The sequence below is a fragment of the Corvus hawaiiensis genome, chromosome 4 (assembly GCF_020740725.1).
Source record: "Corvus hawaiiensis isolate bCorHaw1 chromosome 4, bCorHaw1.pri.cur, whole genome shotgun sequence".
Taxonomy (NCBI): Eukaryota; Metazoa; Chordata; class Aves; order Passeriformes; family Corvidae; genus Corvus; species Corvus hawaiiensis.
The window spans coordinates 42,235,697-42,250,319 of NC_063216.1; the positions used below are offsets into that span (position 1 = coordinate 42,235,697).

A 14,623-nucleotide genomic window follows, 5' to 3' on the forward strand; every position below is an offset into this window, starting at 1 on the left:
TGTTCTTAAATCTTTAGTTAATCTACTGCACAACCTCCATTTTCTTGTCCAGGAAACAAACTCACAGCTTCATCTGAAAATCAGACAAACCATAATCTTCATTGCATACCATTAATAAACTGTCATTTATTAACATTATACTGATGGGTTTTTAGACAGAATATGGTACAAAGTAAGTGTCTTTACATACAGATTGTGCTGCAGGGAGAGCATAAAGTTGTGTTATTTACCTTTAAATATATCTTTATTTAGTTCCTTCTTGCAAGAAGTTCTTAAAAATTGTGTTCTTTTTTTTTTTTTGAGACACTTCCTCTATTTTAAAGGAAGTTTAGAGGTTTTCCAACTTCCTGAAACTGTAAAATGTGATGAAATAAAGTAATAAAGTGCACCAGGAGAGCAGCTATTGCTTATTTCATGCATTGGAGATTAAAGAAACAAATGTAATGAGGAGGAGATAGAGCCACACTAATTTCTGTTGAATTAATTTCTTCTGACTGTTAAGAGTGCTTTTGCTGGGTTTTTGAATTTTGATCACTGCACATGCAGTGGAGATGATTCTCTTGGAATGGTGCAGCTCAATGCTTTTAGGTTAGTGACCTTTTATTTGAAACCAGGGGGTGAAAACACAGCCTTTTTTTTTTTTTTGTTCCCCACACATATAAGAATTGAGAATATATTTGGTTAGATAGTCAGTGCATGAGCATTGGGACATAGCTATGGTGCTTGTGCTCTAGGGTAGGGCACAACATCAGCCTAAGTTATTAGGCCTTTCAATTATGTGAGCAGTTCTTGGCACTTAATTGTTAAGGAAAAAATACTCCCAATCTTCTTAGGGACTGCATTGTTCGTAAGTGGCAGTTTCTTTTGGAATCAATCAGGGAAATACTATTTACACGTCTTTAACTGAGAACATGATGCATAAGTCACAAGCCACCCGTCTCAGAAACTGTAGTGATTGATGGGTTCAGTGATACCAGCACTACGAAAAGCTTTTTAGAAACACCAGCTGGTGTTTGGCAGCTGACAGAGTAAAGGTGAGACCAAGGTTAGGGCTTGTTGGGTAGTTCAGACCTCACATAGTGAAAGGACTAATTTCAACAGGAGACACTGCAATACTTGAGTTTAAATTCCTGTTCTCACAAATACGCTTCAGCAGAAGAGTCCGCAGAGTGAGGACCCATTAAGGAGGAGTTTGACAAGCCAGGGGAGGAGCATGAGTGTATTAGGGGAGGGAGAGTCCTCGGTTCTGATCTGAACTGCAGCAGGCCCCTTTCATGACAGAGGAGTGGTCTACATTCCCCTGCCTGTTGTTTAAAAAGTTAAAAACCAGTGTAAGGCTGTTTTTCCCACTGGTCTTGCAGAGTGGCATATCATTTCAGGAATCTGGCTGTGAAAGTATCCTAAAAGAAAGTTTCCAGCTGCATCAGCTAACTTCTTGGGTGCCTGAGTTGCAGTGCAACTTTTGGCAGCCTGGCTTTAAATTATGTTTATTTCCACGGAAGTTTTTTTAATTAGGACCCACAGCTGAGTCATTTATGTAGCTTTTAGATGGCATCTTTCTCTGTAATAAAATTCTAAGTACGCTTCAGGAAGTCTTGTCCTATTGTTACGGGGTGGACAGGCGTCATATCGTGTTTAGTATTTCTTGGTTGTTACTGTTGACAAGTTTCAAGGATTGTTGGTAGGACATTATTTACTTAAACTGGAAAATCAAGAAAGCTTACTCATATTCCTGTAGGCAAGTTAAGCCAAAGGATTTGTCTGCCCAAGAGTCCATATCTGAACGGAAAGGGGCTGCATGATCTCACTTGCTGGTGCTTTATGGACCTGTTTTCTGAGAGAGTATGGCAGTACAGTTATAACACTTGTGTAAAATGTAAATAATAGAAAACAAAGTGGGCTTGGAAGAGTGAAAGATTTTCTTGTATTTTCAGAACTGCTTAACTATTTCAAATTACGTTCTTAAACTGATTTTAGAGTTTACAGACTTGCAGAAATGTATGTGAAGTCTGTATTTCCGTACCAGTGTTTTGCATTTATTGTATGGAATTCATGGATATATGCTGTGGGGACAATTCAAAGTGGTTTGATCATCCAGAGCTAAATACCTGGATTGCTGGATATCCTGAAAATGACAAAGCTACTTTTTTCCTCTTGACTTCTTGATTTTCAAGCTTTTTTTTTTTTTTAAGATGCCACATTGTAAAGGTTGGGGGTTTAATCAGTTTTTTTAAGGAAAGTCTTTCTTTGGATTTCCTAAGAGCTGCTTAAGTATATCGTTAACATTTTGAACTTTAAGGTCTCTGTGCTCCTTCTGTTTCTTCTGGTCGAGATCAAGCATCCATTAAACTAAGCAGGGGAGAACTCCAGCTGAGCTCATTTTAAGCTCCCCAGACACAACAGTGTATCTGGTTCCCTTCCCTGCATTTCTCTTTCCAGCAGAAAGATCTTACCCTACATGGCTTCTGTGGGGCAGACACTGTGCTGGGCTGTCTGCTGTGGAGCCCTGTGCGGGAGGGTGCACACACATTAGGTCCTGCTACCCATGTGCCACTTGCCAGCCAATATTTAGATGGGACTTTGCAGTCCCTGGAGCTTGAGGCTTGGGTTTCACACAAGAGTGCCTGTGGCTGTGCTGTCTTGGCTATGGAGACTCTAGCAGTCAACAAAATAAGATGTATATATACTAAGATATATCAGGCATTAAATTTGTAGTTTTGTCCCCAGCCATATTTGCATCTTGAAAAATGATTTATTCCAGGAATGCTGTGATACTGAAATGATTCTAGTACAAGGAGAACTAGTAGATAACTATGTGAAATGTGAGAAATGCTGGGTCCCAGTTCCAGTGTTTTCAGTTGAAATCCATGGCAATAGTAAGATCAGGAGTCAGGGTCAGGAGTGGGTAGACAGAAACACTGACAAGTACTGCGGTGACAGTACCACAGAAATTAAGTGGTGAGGGGAACTCCCCGGCTTCCTTTACAGCAGTGTGTGCAGAGGGACAGGTGCAGAAGCTTCTAAAGGGATAGACAGGGATTGCTGTGGTCCAGCTTGAGTTTGTGCAGCTCTGCTGCCTCCAGACTCTGCTTGAGCTGAGTGACTGTAGTTGGTAGAGGACATACCCAGCTGAACAGAGCAGCTGCCCCCACAGTTTTCTGCCCGCTCCAGATGTGCAGGTTCCAAGAGACTCGTTCTTTGGCAGCTGTTGAACCAAAGTCATAACTCTGGGCACAGTGTGATTTTATTTGGAGTTTTATCTTTCCCAGCATTGTTTCTAGTGTTGTGCAAGTTGGAGCTGAATGTGGGGTTACTTTGTGCACCAGCAGTTAAGCTGTAGCTCATGTTGCAAATTCATGATTGCCACACAGGAAGCAGGAAATAACAATTTATTGTTTGAAACAGCAGTAAAATCCCAATGCTCAGAAAAAAAAAACAACAGGAAAGATTGCAGTGATATATAACCATGTAAACACAGATAAAACTGTTTAGGCACAGGTACCATGAGTTTAAAAACAAATTCTAAGCAAAGAGAAGTGGCACTGACACAAGTGCTCTGTGAAACTGGGAAGTGTGCTGCCTGCCACAGGATGCAAATGCCAGAGCTCACAGGGATCGAAAAATTCCTTAAAATAAAGTTTAAATGATACAGGACACTCTGCATCTTGCTGTAGGAGCACCCAAGGTAAGAGTGCAATAGGAATGAGACAGGTGCATGCTCTGCCTGTGACTTGGCTGTGGGCTGGGGCCTGGCTCCTGGGCTGGACATTCTCCAGCCCTTCCTAAAGTGTGTTGGGCAGCTGCCTGCACCTTAGTGTGCTGCCTGGACAATGTGCTCCTGTACCTACCAGAACACCAGCACACTGCTCCACTTTAAAAATATTTTAACTATTTAACTTTTAAAGCAATTTTAGTATCTAAAGCCATTTTAACTTTCAACTGGCTCTGAGCAATAAGGAAGCTGCTTATCAGTGCTTTTAACTATGACCTGCAATGCAGATGTTATTTCTGTATTTCTAAATCACCTGTGGATGCAAACAATGTCTCTACCAATGTTTTTGCTGCCAGCAACTTATGCAAGTGGAAGAGCCAAGTGCTCTTGTGGTCTTCTACATGTGTGTCACCCACTGGCAGGTACTAGAGACCAGTATTTGGGTATCAGCCAGGTGGCCAGAAATGTCAGTATTAGGAGTAATGATCTTAAAGCAGTAACGGAGATGCAGAACTCATCACATGCAGGTCTGTCCCACTCTGGATGCCAGTTGGAATCCTCTGTAAACAAAGCAATTTACTTGTTTTCAAGTATAACTGCAGCAAGGGCAACAAAAGGAAGCAGTAATTCCAGTGGTACTTACCAATGACTTTGTCACGCTCTGCATTTCCTGGAGAGATAAAAGAGATAAACATAAGCACACTTATAATTTAGAAACAATTTGACTCTAGCCAAAAGGGAATGAAATGCGAGCATCACAATGGGCTTATAGATACAGCTGATGTGTTTTTTCTCAGGAAGAAGCAAAGATCCACTGACTCTGGCAGACCCCTGCAGTGACTCTCAGGACTATGCTGAGGAGTGGTTGATCACAATTTTTTGACTTCTAGGCAAAAGCCAAGTGCAGGCATATCAGGAAGGCTGCCAGACTTGGGCTGAGCATTGCATCTCCATGAAGGCTCTTGCATGTCAGATGGCAGATGGCCTAGCTGATGTTCACTGGAGTGAGCAGCTTTGGCAGTGCCATGGCTGCTCTCCCCACCCGCAGAGGCATGGCAGGCCAAAGCTTACTTGGACCTGCACCAGCTCAAGCCACAGCTCACACATCATATAATAACCTGGAGCCCCCAGGATGGGACAGGTATCCCATTCTCTGCTTTCCATTTCTGCAAGTAGTAACTTCTGGCAGGGTAGTAACACCTTAAACTGCAGCCACCGTATCTGCTGTATCACACCCTCCAGCACCTGAAGAGCAGACCCCGTCCCATCACTCCCCAGGGTAGAAAACAGGCTCTTTCCACCCTCCTCACCTCTCTCTGTGTATCACTACCCACTTGGCTTCTGACTACAGATTTTCAGCCTATATTTAGGAACAGGAAAGTGCTATGCCTGCCTCCTGCCAGTATCTTTTGTGTGCTCTTTCCCTTTCCACAGGTGCTTGTGGAGGATGTCTGGTTGTCTTCTACTTACGACACATCTTGCTATCACACTGCTCGCCGCCGCAGTCTCTGCACGCATCTCCCGTCTTGTATGGTCGCACTGGGAAATTCCCACTGTGAAGGAAAATCACACTGCTCTCAAACAGCCCTTGGCAGAACATTAATACCTACTGCTAATTAGGTTTTAACAGGAGTTTGGCTTCACTTGTGTTGATAGAGTGATGGTTTTTTCAGGAGTCCTGTCTGAGTGCCCTGTGCCCAAGTCATGCAGTGAAGAAGAACAGGTTAAGTGTAATGGGACACCTTGCTGTTTAGGAAACTGGAGACAGTAGTATTGCAAACCTGGGAATTAAAGCAGTCTCAAAGTTGAGTAATTTGTGTGCATGGAGACTCTAGACTTTCATAGCTGGCTCTAGCTATGGAAATGAGCAAGTTCTTTTACTGTATATGTACATGTGTATTCAGCCTCAAAGAGGGATGCTCTGGTGTTGGAGAATCTCTCATAGGTGGTGGTTTCATCCATATGTTGGTTAGTATTTTGAGTGATTTGGGTCCCTCTCCTGCTCCCTCCCTCTGCCAGTGGTGTGAGTGGGACCAACTACCTCTGCCCAGGCTGATACTGCACCAAACACAGCTCAGTGCTTCACTTTGCTCAAAGCATGGCCAAAGCAAGACTTACAGCATGCCTCAAACTGCCAATGAACAGAGATGGATTTTGTAAGCATGAAATCTCAGTAGGGAGATGAAACTTCATGATAAAACCTCATTACTTTCAGCAAGGTGAGGCTTTCATTGCTTGGTCTAAGCTGAAGAGCATGTTCACTTGAGGAAATTGTGTATGCATCTTGCCTTGCCTTGGCAGAGCTGAAATAAAGCAATGAAGCTGCTGCTTCTCAAAATCAGCAGCTGGATATGATAAAACTGCACTTGTTAGCATGCAACTGCCCATTTGCAGTGTCCTCACCCAGCAGGGAAGGGCCCAGCTTTAAAGCCCCCTCTAGAGCCCCTTGCCTCTCCAGAGAGCACCCTGCCTGCTTTGCTGGGTGCTGGTCAGGGCAGCACTTCTCCTCCCCATGCCAACACAGGGCAAGAAATCCAGTGGGATTTTTCTGCACAACACATTTGGATGTGGGGCTTCTGGGGGCAGCAGCAGCTGTGTCATTTCAAGGTATCTAGTCAGGGGTACATATTCTTCCAAGGATGAGGCAAAGGCAAAAGGAATGTCAAACTTGCTTGAGCTCAAGGGTTGGCCTGGCCTTGGCCCAACATGGTATGCATGTAAAGCTTTTAAAGCTGCATTTATACCGTGGTGGCATTAATTAGCTGGAGAAGAGAAAAATACATCCATCCTAGCTGGATATACTATGCATATGAAAGACCTCTGGATCAAATTTTGCTTTGAGCAGCCCTATCCTCATAAGCAGCCCTCAGCTGCTAAGACTGCAGGTTGCCAGCATTGCACACTTCAGTGTTTATCCAAGCCATTGACTTAGGGCCTTAATTCTGGGCCGTGTGGGAGTATCTTCAGACTTTGGGCTTGCACCTTGGCAACTGTCTGGGGCCATCTTGGCACTCAGGAGCAAGGGATTAATTTTTAGATGATCACTTCAGTATTTTCATGTCAACATCTTATATTTAATCCTTTCTTCCAGTCTCACTGCTTTTTGGCTCCAATACATAGCCCTATCTAGCAAATAAAAAAATGCTGGTTGGACAAAGGTGTACCTCTTTCTCTATTTTGGAGACCATTTCCTCCCACAAAAAACATGACTAAACGGACTGATCTAATAAATCTGCATGTTGTGGAAGGGAAGGGGTGGGACCCAAACACTGTGAAATATTTGTAACAAAAAACCTTACGGCGGCCCGTAGTTGCAGACGAAGTGTGCTGCGTTGCGTATGGTGGTGTATGCCACCTTGGGACAGAAGTGGACAGCACAGCCAACCTTGTAGCTTGCAGCCCAAACTACCTGCAAAGACAGACAGATGGATACACTGGTGACAAAGGCTTTGATTCAGCACCTGAAGAGTTAGGAGAAGACCTGCCCTCCTCTGTTTTATGGCATACAAATGAGATGAGGAGGACTCCTTGGGCAGGCTTCGCAGGAAAAAGCAGCAGTGATGGATCTCAAAATCATAGTTTGTTCTGAAAAAAGACTGATTATTTTACCCAATTCAACACGTATTTGCTAAAACTATGCTGAAATAAGAAATAACTGGCTGTTAACAGGTTGTTTTCCTTTCTTGCAAAGGAGAAAGGTGAAGTTCATCTCCTTTGTTTCAAGCTCATCCGTTAGCTTTCTGTTGTTCCTGCTGTGGGAGCTGAGTTCAAACCTGAAAAGGTTGCATGATCTGCTACAGCTCCTATGAGGGCTGGCTGCCCCTTTACTAAATCCTGTGGGGACATAAAGCAAATTGCCAGAAGGCACTGGTATTATGGCAGGAGCACGGAGGAGGATTGTGTCTGGGCTGCAGTCCTGCCTTTTAACATCATGGCCATGACTAAGGTAATCTAGAGGCAAGGCCATTACTTCACTTACTGATCCTCTCTCTACCAGAACCTTTTCTGTGGGACCCAGCATCCTATCAGAGTGCAGCCAAATGCTGCAGTCCTGGAAAAGTAAGTCCCATGACAGCAGCAGAGGGGAGACAAGGGCACAGCAGTACTTGAGGGTGATAAAACAGCAGCAATGACTGACTACATGAGCAATATGGAAGGATCCTGGCAACCTAGAACATAAATACATTTGTGCCTCCACTGACTTAAAGGGGGAGGTCTGGCTCTTTCCGTTTATGCCTGTTTGGTGCCAGCTATGGGAAGAAGGGACAATCCTCAGGCTCCTGAGGATCTTCTCAGTGCAGTGGCAGAGCAGAGGTTGCTCCTGGCACCAGCCATAGACAACTTAATTCCTGTGGACTGTGAAGGACTGAATAAAAGGACCTTCCCCATCCCAGGGGGCCACTGACTGAGCAGTGATTTGTAGTAACTGCAGTAATTGTGCCCAGGGAAAATTCTCTTCTCCACAGTTGGGAAGAAGAAGAGGAATGAGGAGTTCCCCGACAATAAAGACCCAAGGATACCTCCTGAGGCTGGCAGATATACATCTTCTAGCTACAGTCACTATAACTGCTAACTCCCAGTGAGAATTATCTTATATTTTCATTCTACCCCCATGAAACTGCATGGGCTGCTCCTCTACAAACACCATGGTCAACAGCACTGTGCCTTAGTACCAGGTAAGGTGTGCTTCTGTGCAGCTTCCAGGTGCTGACTCTTGCAATGTCCTTGAGAGCAAGCTCAAAGAGCAACAGTCACCCCTCACAACTCCTGCACCCAAGTATCTTCCCTGCACACAAGTTCAGAAAGCCCACCAGCTTTACCTCATCTACTCAAGTCCTGGATGCACATGTGTATCTCTGCAAAAAAAATTAAATAGCTTCAGGTCAAAATTTAACCCTAGAGCTGCTATTGCAAGCTGTCCTGCTTTCCTATAGCTGTGGGTAGTGGTTGCAGGCTTGCATGGCAGCAGCACTCCTTTTCCTCACTTTGCCCACTTCCTTTGGGAATAGCAGTTGGACAAAGTGTGCACATGGTGTTTGCAGAACTGCAGACATCTCTTTTCATGATGGTACTTCTCCAGCCCTTGGCATTTGAAGTCTGTTTAACAGAGCTAGCACTTCATTCCACTCATGCACTGCAGCCCACAGCCATTGCCATTGCCTGTTTTTTGGGCACTGCTTGGCTAACCTGACTGTTTGATGGCTGAACTATTTTCTTCCAAAAAAAACCCAACCCAAACTGCCACATTTGAAGTAATAACACAGTGACTCTTTTCCTCCCATAAATGGAAAAATAAGAACATCTGGTGCACATAGACATATAGTAAGACTATACAACCTGGAAGTTCATTGAATCTCAACAGAAATGTAGAGTTTTTGATTCAAAATGGCAAAGCTGGCTCATGGTTTAGATGGAGAAATGCAATGCCTACCTGTGTATAGTGGCCACATACTTTACTGCACCGATTGGCATTGTAAGTGTAGTATTTGACCTCATTGTACCAAGAGGTGATGGCTCCTTTCACAGTAAAGGCAGAAATTGAGCCTGTCCAGAGGTTTTCTCCAGCAGTATGAAATCTGGGGTGAACTTTCCCTCGCTCTTTGAGGTATATATTATGTTTAAATATGCATTTCTTTACCCAGCCTTTCGCAGTCTTTGCCAAATCTGGATCCCAACTCTGCAAAATAAAGACAATTAAAAATCACTTTGATATATTAGCAGTGCTAATATATATCCTTATATATTCAGAGCAGCTTTCAGGAAAATATGAGTCTCAATAGTGTAGATGCTTTTGGTTAATTCATTTTTTACTTCTGTTGAGACTTACAGAGCTGCATGGCAGATTGGCTTGTAGGTTCGTTTCTGATTTGAACTTAAATTGCTGATTAAGCTTGAAGAAATTTTTGGGGTGGTGTATGATCTTGGCTGACTGGTTTGTTGGACACCAAGTGCTGTACATCAGTCAAATACAGTGTTTGTGGCACAATGAGCATTTCAAGGTTGTGCTGGCCATGACAGAACATTAATGTAAATTAAAACGAATTTACATGAAATCTGGAAAATGAGGGTTATGCTTACCATACCAATAATGCAAGTCTTGTGTAGCCTCATATTTGCTTCAGGCCATGGCTTGCAGGTCAGTTCACAAACACACTGGGATTTTGGGGACAGTTTAAACCCAACCCTTTGGTGAGCATCATTGTGCTTGGTGGCTTGAAACATTAGTGCTGAATTCATATTTGTGGAATGACTCATTCACTTGCCATTCAATTTTACAGAAAGTGGTTATTTAAGCAATTGAGTTATGTAAATGTCATTTGTTTGCACTGGAGGTGGTGTCTGCTCTTGCTGGGTTTTCTTGTGCACACACCTTGACTGAGTGATTACAGCACTGTAGCTCCTGGTAGATACAATACCACAAGTGCATGCTTGTAGTCCTAGTTATACTTTGTGTTATGTAAATGAAGTTGTCCAGCACTGAACTATTTGGTTTTGAAGTTTTTTTTAAAAATAAACTTTTTATTTGTCCTCGTCTGAATTAACTGAAATAGCTCACTTGCTTGTGCAAATGATGGTAACACTAGGGAAATTGTTTTGAATGGATCAGAAATGATGAAGGAAAAGGTATATTTTACAATCTACCTTTTTGTAGATTTTTTGGTAAAATTTGACAAAGCTAACTTGTTAGATATTAACATCTATATTTTACCTAAGTAACCTTTTTTTGTAACATAGCTAAGTCTGAAACAATGTGTATCATTTATACTACCAATTAGTAATTAAAAGTCCCAAGATCACACCAAAATGCATCTACAGAAATTTGAAAATATTTTGTAACCTATGTCTTCCATGTCTTCCTTTGCCTAATGTTTGTAGAGGTTGTATTTTCCTACTGTGGAGGGGTGGATGCTGGCCAGGTGCCAACCAAAGCCACTCTACCACTGCCCTCCTCAGTTGGGCAGGGGAGAGAAAATGCAACCAAAGGCTCCTGGATTGAGATAAGGACAGGGAGAGATCATCCACCAATTACTGTCATGGGCAAAAGAGATTCAGCTTGGGGAAATTAATTATATTTATTACAATTTGAAACACTTTCCTCCCACCTCTCCCTTCTTCCAGGACTTAACTTCAGTCCTGATTTTCCACTCCCTCCTCTGCCCCAGCAGCATACAGGCACACGAATTGGGGGTTACGCTCTGTTCATCAAACACTGTCCCTCTTGCTCCCTCCCCCTCAGAGGGAGGACTCCTCACACTCTTTCTCTGCCTCCAGTGTGGGGTCCCTCCCACAAGAGACAGTCCTTCACAACCTTCTCTAATTTGAGTCCTTCTCATGGGGTATAGCTCTCCATGAACTGCCCCAGCATGGTCCCTTCTACAGGATGCAGTCCTTCAGGAACACACTGCTCCAGAGTGGGTACTCCGTGAGGTCCCAGGTCCTGCCAGCAAACCTGCTCAGTGTGAGCTCCTCTCTCCGTGGGGCCACAGGTCCTGCCAGGACCCTGCTCCAGCCTGGGCTTCCCACAGGATCACAGCCCCTTTCAGGCCTCCACCTGCTCCAGTGTGGGGTCCTCCACAGGCTGCAGCTGGATCTCTGTTCCCCCATGGACCTCTATGGACTGGAGGGTCACATCCTGCCTCACCACGGGCTGCACCACGGGCTGCAGGGGAAGCTCTGCTCTGGTGCCTGGAGCGTTTCCTCCTGCCCTTTCTGCCCTGCCCTTGGTGTCTGCAGAGTTGTTCCTTTCACATGTTCTCACTCTCCTCTGGCTGCAATTGTTTGTACACAACCTTTCTGCTTCTTGAATGTATTATCCCAGAGGCGCTACCACTGTGGCTGAGGCACTTGGCCTTCACCAGCAGCAGGGTAATGGCTCTGTGGGACATGCGGGAAGCTTCTGGCAGCTTCTCACAGAAGCCACTCCTGTATCCCCCCTCCGCTTCCAAAATCTGTCCATGCAAACCAAATACACCCACAAAACTAGGACATAAATAATTTTGATAGGAACTCAGTATATCAAGTATTAAATTTGGGGCAGGAAGTCTTATTTCAAGTGAGCAGTTGGTATTTCCTTAGATACTTTTAAGGACAATGGATAAAATCTGGCATTGTACAGAACTTATCTTCCAGTCCTGGAAGATAACTCTGCCAGTTAAGACAGAAGCTTCATTTTGCATCTCGGCAATGCTCTGAGATGACCATGATGAAAGATGTATGACAGTGCTTCATGGTTTCTTTTTTTCCACATTCTGCTTTTTACAAGTCCATGCATCTCTTCTCCTTCATCCTACAGTAGTAGTAAGTTTAAAGTTCGATAAAGGTATGCATAATACTAAGTTTAAAGTTGCATTAGTAAGTTTAAATATACTTTCCATTTTGTGTGAATGCTTAAACTGGCTGACAGATGAAAAGCAGTGTACAGAAATGTTCACAGTGATCTTTAGTTTTAACTGCAGTTACACTCCTTATTTGCTTAAAATACTGCACTTAAACAGAAAGATTGGACTAAATGGCATGGGAAGAAAATGCACAGGACTGGGAGATTTGCATATAGATATCACTGCTGTTTAAGGAAACAATACTCACTTTTTTTTTTCCCTCGTGAACTGCTTCTCAGTTTTCATTTTATATCAAGTTGCTTGCTGATTAAAGGAGGAAAAATTGAATGTATATATAGTATGTGAAAAGTAATGGAAAGCAGCACTAATTCAAAAGAGACTGTTGTGAAGCCCTGATGAAACTGGTGAGACTGCTGTTTTTGAGGAGCCTTAGAACAGAACTAAGCAGTGCTTTGGGTGGATGAGAAAAGGCTCACATTTGTCAGGTAAAAAACTTTTAGATCAACATTCTCATTTTATAATACATGTATTAAAAATATCTGTGGTTGAACTTTATTAATTGCAATTAAAGGCGTTTCCATTTTGCATTTCTTTTTAAAAACTACTTTTCTGAAAGATGGGAATGCCCTGAATTCAATCTTAATTTTTACATACCTAGGTGGACAGTTACCTCCAGCAAAAAAGAAGTTCCCTGTGAAATAAATGCACCATCTTCTTCTCTGCCTTTTTTAAGTGCCAAAGGCCACTCAAAATATTGTTTTTAAATCCAGTGTTTTTACTTTTGTAATAGATTTTATCATGTATTGTACTGCTTTCTCCACATTAAATAGTTTCTGGGAGAGGTCATATTTAAGACTAGGGGTTTTGCAGTGTTTTGAAAGAAACTTAGCATGATTTAGTTTCTGTTTTAGATGCAATTTATTTGTCTCTTTCTTATGCTGCCTTTTTTTTTTTCAGATTTCAGTTCTTTTTCAAAAGGAGAAATTAGGCACAATTTAAAAATATGAATATTGCACTTTTAACACATCCTAACAATATTTCATTTGTTTAGGGCCTGTAAAGCAACATAGAAAATGAAGAGTCCATGTACTGAAGGTCAGGATGTACAGCTGAGAACAGCTGAAGTAAAAGATTCATCTGGAAGAGAAACTAAATAGTTTCCTGTCATGTTTGCAATTCAAGTTTGATTACTGCTCAGTTACTCAGAATGGGGCACTTATCTTTCAGTGTTTGACAACCAGAATTGGAAAATGAACTTTTTTTTTTCCGAACTTCAGTTGGGGTGTTGCTAATTACAGCTGTGGCTCTGTCATCTTCTGGTGGTGATCATGTGAGATACCAAGAAAGCAGGGCAAAAAGAGCTCAGGAAAATGGTTGTGGTTCACTCGAAAGACAAACTGTATTTTGCGTGGTAGCTGCAGATACTGCTCCTGAGGTGCCCGGGGAGCAGGTGAGGGGCAGAGCAGTGGGGGACAAGATGTCCCCAGCACTCGATCCTGCTGCACTGGCTGCTTTTTGGCTTCCCCTGCAGGCCCAGCCCCTCAGAACTGCTGCTCTGCTGGCTCAGTCGATGAGAGCCTTGCAGAGAACGCTCAGAGAAAGCTCTCCAGCGCTGTTTGGCAACAGGCTCTGCCCTGACTCGAGCATGAAAGTTGTGCTCACATGCGCACATAAAAGCGCACCTCCGGCTGCCGAGCTGCGTGCGGTGCCTCGCAACGAGGCGGCTTCGCACACAGCACACCGACAGTGCTCGGCTGAGGGCTGAAATCTTGGGCTTCGACTGAGGAACTTCAGTCAGGGCAAAACTGTACACATATCCAATGGCATAAAGCCACCTGATAATTAGAGCCTTCTTCTCTGCTTTAAAAAGCGGCTGGTCTTATGACCCCAGGTTTTTGTGGGGTTTTTTTGGTTTTTTTTGCATTTGATCATAAAAACAGTTTTTAAGAATCGTAAACACCATCGCAATGCTACACATTTGTATATAAGTCATGAAGACTCCCTTACCATGTACAGCATGTTGCTGGCTGGCGGATCCACTCCGGACCGGAATCTGTTATGGGTTTGCACACATTCCTCAATAAACTTTGGATCCCGAGGATCAGGTAATGTCGATGGTTCATAGGAATCAGAGGAATAACAAAAGAGTAGTAAAGCCAGCACACAAGTGGAAAACCTGGTTGTCATTGAGAAAGGGAGAAGAAGAGAGATGCTGCAAGCACAAAGCCAGCACCGCGGACCTGAAGGCATCCCGGAGAACGCCCACAGCCGCCGCTCCTGGTGCCTTTATAGAGCTCCTCATTGCATGGGGGCGGCTGGGCGGGGCCTGGCCCTCACCGCAGGCGAGGCGGGCCGGGCACGGGCCGGCACTGCGCACGCCCGAGGGGAACGGGGGCGGCCGGGGCTGCTCTGGGGTCGTGCGGGGCGGGCACCCCCAGAAGGGAGTGTCCTGTTAGGGACCTCGCTGCCTCTGCTTGTGCTGTTACCCACTTGCTGTACAACACACCGCAGTGGAACGTCGCAGGGAAGAGTATCGGTGTCGGTCCTGCCCCCGCAGGGCCAGAGCGGAAAG

General features: G+C 43.9%; 1 protein-coding gene across 1 annotated transcript; it reads right to left on the reverse strand.

Moving 5' to 3' along the window:
• Positions 1-3,374: 3,374 nt before the first annotated feature.
• On the reverse strand, positions 3,375-14,364 carry LOC125325443 (glioma pathogenesis-related protein 1-like). Its single transcript, XM_048302475.1, has 6 exons — positions 14,059-14,364; positions 9,144-9,389; positions 7,012-7,121; positions 5,183-5,265; positions 4,356-4,382; positions 3,375-4,272 (listed from the first exon to the last, which is right to left on the reverse strand). The coding sequence occupies exons 1-6, from the start codon at positions 14,299-14,301 to the stop codon at positions 4,121-4,123; spliced, it is 861 nt and encodes a 286-aa protein (XP_048158432.1). The 5' UTR covers positions 14,302-14,364; the 3' UTR covers positions 3,375-4,120.
• Between the last annotated feature and the right edge of the window lie 259 nt (positions 14,365-14,623).